Source organism: Camelina sativa, chromosome 18 (genome assembly GCF_000633955.1).
Source record: "Camelina sativa cultivar DH55 chromosome 18, Cs, whole genome shotgun sequence".
NCBI lineage: Eukaryota > Viridiplantae > Streptophyta > Magnoliopsida > Brassicales > Brassicaceae > Camelina > Camelina sativa.
Window position 1 is genome coordinate 650,294 of NC_025702.1, and position 4,366 is coordinate 654,659.

Here is a 4,366-nt window from a genome sequence, read left to right on the forward strand (position 1 = left end):
TCATAATGTCTTTCAAGATCCTTCCTCTTGAAGGAGCAACATCTCATGCTAAGGTACTCTTATCTAGCTTGGATAGTATAATGATCCCATGTGCCGAGAAATTCATTGTGGATATGTCCCACCAAGGCATCGATTATTGGAGATTGTCGGATTTGTAATTGTTGATATTGGCCTAAGCTTATCCACCATTGCCTGAGACGTCCTTGGAATTTAGCCACCAGTTTATCAATCGATGTAGGCAAAATGGCTCATGGGTTGAGTTGTTGTTCTGTTAGCCATGCATGCATCTCATATACTTTCTCGCGCCATTTTGAAGGGCGAATATCATCAAAAGAAAAACCCTTATGTGGTTCTGTATTAAACCGCAGATTTCCTTCTGTCTGATTTCGTCTAGTTTCTTGAGTTTCTTCATATACGTTTCCTCCTTCACTTTCTACGTCTTCTTCAACCACAGCCGGTGAGGCCATCATAAAAGGTGGGATTATGACCTCATCATTTTCATCTTTTATTGGCGTCTTTTTCATCATAGTTTCTTGAGAAAAACTTTTTTCTCGTTTTGCAACCTTCTCAAGAAAGACAGTGATTGGATTAGCACGCTCCACCATGAATTGCGCTTTGCTGGTCTCGGGTTGATCTTGAGATTTTGATGTCTCGGACAAAGGTTTGGGTGGTTCAAGTATGACTTCCTTCCCTGTTCTTTTTTCTATTGGCTTTTTCTTTTTGGTAGATTGTTGTTCATAAACAACTTTTGTTGGTAAGAAGGAGGATGCTCCGAAAATACTTGGGTCTTGAGAAAAAGATAAAGGTTGTGTTTGGGCTGTGTAAGGTGGTGTGTAGATGGGGTATGGTGTGAAAAGATCATATGGCATTGGAGGTTGGGTTTTGGGTTGGTTTTGTAAGGAGTTTAGCTGAGCTTTAAGGGACTTTAGCTCAGACTCTTTTTGGGACATGAGGGGAGAGTTTATGGAGACAGTAGTTGCAAGGTGGAGAAGTTCTTGGTGGAGAGAGGTTATCTTTTTGGTGAGTTCTTTAATGGAAAGGTCCATGATGGTTACCTTTTTGTCAATCTGGCTTAGGAGATAGTTTTGGGTTGTGGCGTTCTCCGACTGCCAGTTCAAAGTTGCTTCTGCGGCGCTGATCAGCTTTACTGAGCCATCTGGGTTCTTAACATTTGGATTCCGGATTTTCCATGAGTGTTTTATATTGTTTTCTTCAAACTCTTTGGATGGAAATGGTGAATCCTGCTGTGATGGGGGTCCGAACATGTAACTTAGTTGTACCTCTTCTTTGTCAGGTGTTGTGGGAGTTGAGCCACCTGAATACAATACATAGTATTCAAAATTCTTGCCACTTGGTTCTCCGAGAAGGCCAACTTGTGTGTCTCCAGACTCAAATCGTTCTTTGAGGGTTTGTTGTGTAGTTTTCTTTTTTCTCCTTCGCCTTGGGGTGTCATCATCATCAGAACTATTCATCTGGCAGTGTTGGCAATCACAAACATCAAAGAATTTGTGGCCCTTTTCATCTTGAAAAGAGTAAATGGGATCTCCCAGCGAATCAAAAGATGAGATTGGAACACCATCTAAACGTGGATGGTTTTCCAAAGTTTGAGCTTCTTCAAAAGGAGTAATTATATTGATTTCTGTGCAGAAAGCCGTTGGTCTTGACTTTTCTTCTTGTTGCTTAAAAGCAATCTCTACAGCTCCATCTTTTCTCCTATGAATAGAAGAGTCCACCGATTGTATTGGGGTGCTACGGTCATGGAGCTTTTCGTAATTGGTAACCCATGATTCTGGAAGCAACTTGACAAGCTCATCTCTAGGAATCTGTCTAGGAATATGGATGCACGACGGGCTATGCTGGGATTCCAATTGTATGAGTAGCGCATCTTCAGTGTCTCTAGGGAGACTTAAGTCCATTGCATGATTTTGGACTCTATACGCCATTTGATGGTGAAGCGTTGCTGCATACGTGTTTCCAATTTGTGGAGCTCCTGTGATTTGCAGCTGGATTTGCATGTTCTGATATATTTGAGGGTCTTCCAATGCCACGTTGAAATTTGGGAAGAGGGTGACGAAAACAGTGCCAGCGTTTAGTGTTGTCTGGATAGTTGCAATACAAGCATGTTGGTATTCCTTGTATCGGGTGTCGAGGAGAGCTACCCGTGCTACAACTGGTAAGCCTTTTCTGCCATGGAGTGTTAGCGCCAAACGTATCGCTCCATAATGAAGATGGGTATATCCTTGAGTTCGCCAATGATGTATCATGCCTTCGTTGATTCTGAGAGGAATCATTTGTTCTGTTTCTGTCGCTGGAATGAGATGCTGTTCTAACGGAGATGCTAGAACGAGCTCCTTTGCATTATGTTTGTTAGGGACAAACACTTGACGGATGACTTTTGGAAAAGTGGAATTTGGTTTAGTGAAAGCTTTGTAAGGATTAAGTAATGGGAGTTGAGTAATAGGAACTTTGCTATCATCACTCACATACTCTACTTCATATAAGTAATCAATCTTTTTAGAATTTGATCGTCGAAAAGAGGGAGTTTTAGACAAAGAAGATGAACTTTCCATAATATATGATAGAACTAGAAATCAAGACAGAATACTATAACTCTCTTCTAGCCATTGAGGTAATAACAATCCATAAGTTGTCTCCCTGTTTTCTTTTACGTACCACGAATATAGAGAAATAAATCAAGAGGTGCTTAACTACGCAAACCGAGGCAACATACTTGCAACATAAAAAGCCTCAAGGTACTTCGAGCATTACAACCCTAGAGAAATTTTTCTCCATACCGTTTTTTCTTAGCATAGTTAGATTTCTGATGTGGAGGATCCATTAATATGGCAACCACAGAGCATACTTTCATACTAGCATGGTAGAAGACAACGTTATGGCGTATTACCTTTCTGGAAGAGAAAAGCTAGAGTTTAGACTGCAATGGCTCTGATACCACAATTACACACACATAGTGGTACAACCACTTAGGAGGTTATTAGGATCAATGCTAAGTGTTTAGGAAATATTTGGAAAAAGATTATGTAAGTATATAAGAAAGATCTTTATACAAGGGGATAAACTTTATTATTGAAACACTCAAAAGGTTACAAGAATTCTTAAGACTCTTACTCAAACTCACTCACTTAAGCTTGAATGAAACTCTTCACCAAGCCTTAGTATTTATATTACAAGTCTTAGGGAATATTACATAGAATATTCTTTAAGATATTTTTATGCTTTATTTTACAACCCTCCATTTATTCAATTCTCTACTTTATTTTACAACTCTCCATTTATTTAACTCTCTCATAACCATATATTTCACTATCATATATCACACACTTATTATTTATTTATTGGAAACACTTTTGGATTCAGTGTGTTTTTACTAGAAGAATATTAACGATTTATCCAGCTAAAAAATAAGCAGAAAAAAAAAAAATTGAAGAGGAAACGAATTATTCGTGTGAAAGTTGATGATTGAGTATTTTTCTTGTCTGTTTCCTATGGTATTGGATTGACTTTATAAAACCACCACCACTGTTTCAGTTTTCTTCGTCATGATTCTTCTACTGGTATGTATCATTCTTCTGCCCATTTAATATTTTTATTTTATTTTATAAATAAGTCCGATATTTAATTACTCCTCGACAAATTTAAATCATTAATGAGACACGGCAAAGAAATACACACTAAAATAAAATGAATCTCAATCGTGAGAGAAATGAAAATGGCCTACCACCTCTGAAAGCTCTCATTCCATTATTAGCATTCTTTTAACCTACTAGTATGGTACAATATTCAAACTAAGCAAACCAATCATAATATTCCACGTCATCCTTCCTTTTTTTTTTAGTTTTCCAGCCTGTCGCTTTAAACGTTTTTTTTTTTTTTTTTTTTCTTGTCAATGCATAATGCACAACTGTTATCACACGTGTCACATTTTGCCTCTCTTCCTCTCTGTTTTCTTTCTTTCTCTCTGCTTGCCCGCACTTCCCGGAGACGACGCCGGAGGGAAATCGTACGGAAACTTTGCTTCGACTTCACGTGTGGCTGGTTGGCCGCTCCACGAAGCGCTCTCTTTTTTTTCTCTCTCTAGAAAACTTCGTTTTACCACCCAATCGATCGAAACGAGAGGAGAGGAGAGAGAGAAGGTGAATTCTGGTTTTGGTGGAGAGAGAGCGATTCTCGGAAGAGGCAGATAAAGAAATAAGCGCAGCTTCTTCCTCCTCCTCCTCACGCGGTTGGACCTTTTCTTTTTTTTTTGGGGTCTTCTTCAGGTTTGATCCGTCTTTTTTTGCTCTCTTCCTTTCTCCTTTTCTTCTTTTTACCTTTTTTTTTTTTTTTTTTTTTTTTTTTTTTTTTT

The 4,366-nt window shown here is 38.6% G+C and overlaps 2 protein-coding genes across 2 annotated transcripts in view; one reads left to right on the forward strand and one right to left on the reverse strand.

The window, feature by feature from the left end:
• LOC104760170 lies at nucleotides 249-3,841 on the reverse strand. The gene has a single exon (XM_019239937.1). The coding sequence runs from the start codon at nucleotides 2,568-2,570 to the stop codon at nucleotides 249-251; it is 2,322 nt and encodes a 773-aa protein (XP_019095482.1). The 5' UTR covers nucleotides 2,571-3,841.
• Nucleotides 3,965-4,366, forward strand: part of LOC104760172 (vesicle-associated protein 2-1) — a 3,074-nt gene continuing 2,672 nt past the window's right edge. The window contains exon 1 of the mRNA XM_010483050.2: nucleotides 3,965-4,280. The gene's annotated coding sequence lies outside the window, so the exon portion shown is untranslated. The remainder of the gene's footprint in view (nucleotides 4,281-4,366) is intronic.

What these genes read in the sequence shown, in the direction of transcription:
- LOC104760170 (XM_019239937.1), bottom strand. Translation starts at nt 2,570, where the DNA reads ATGGAAAGTTCATCTTCTTTGTCTAAAACTCCCTCTTTTCGACGATCA.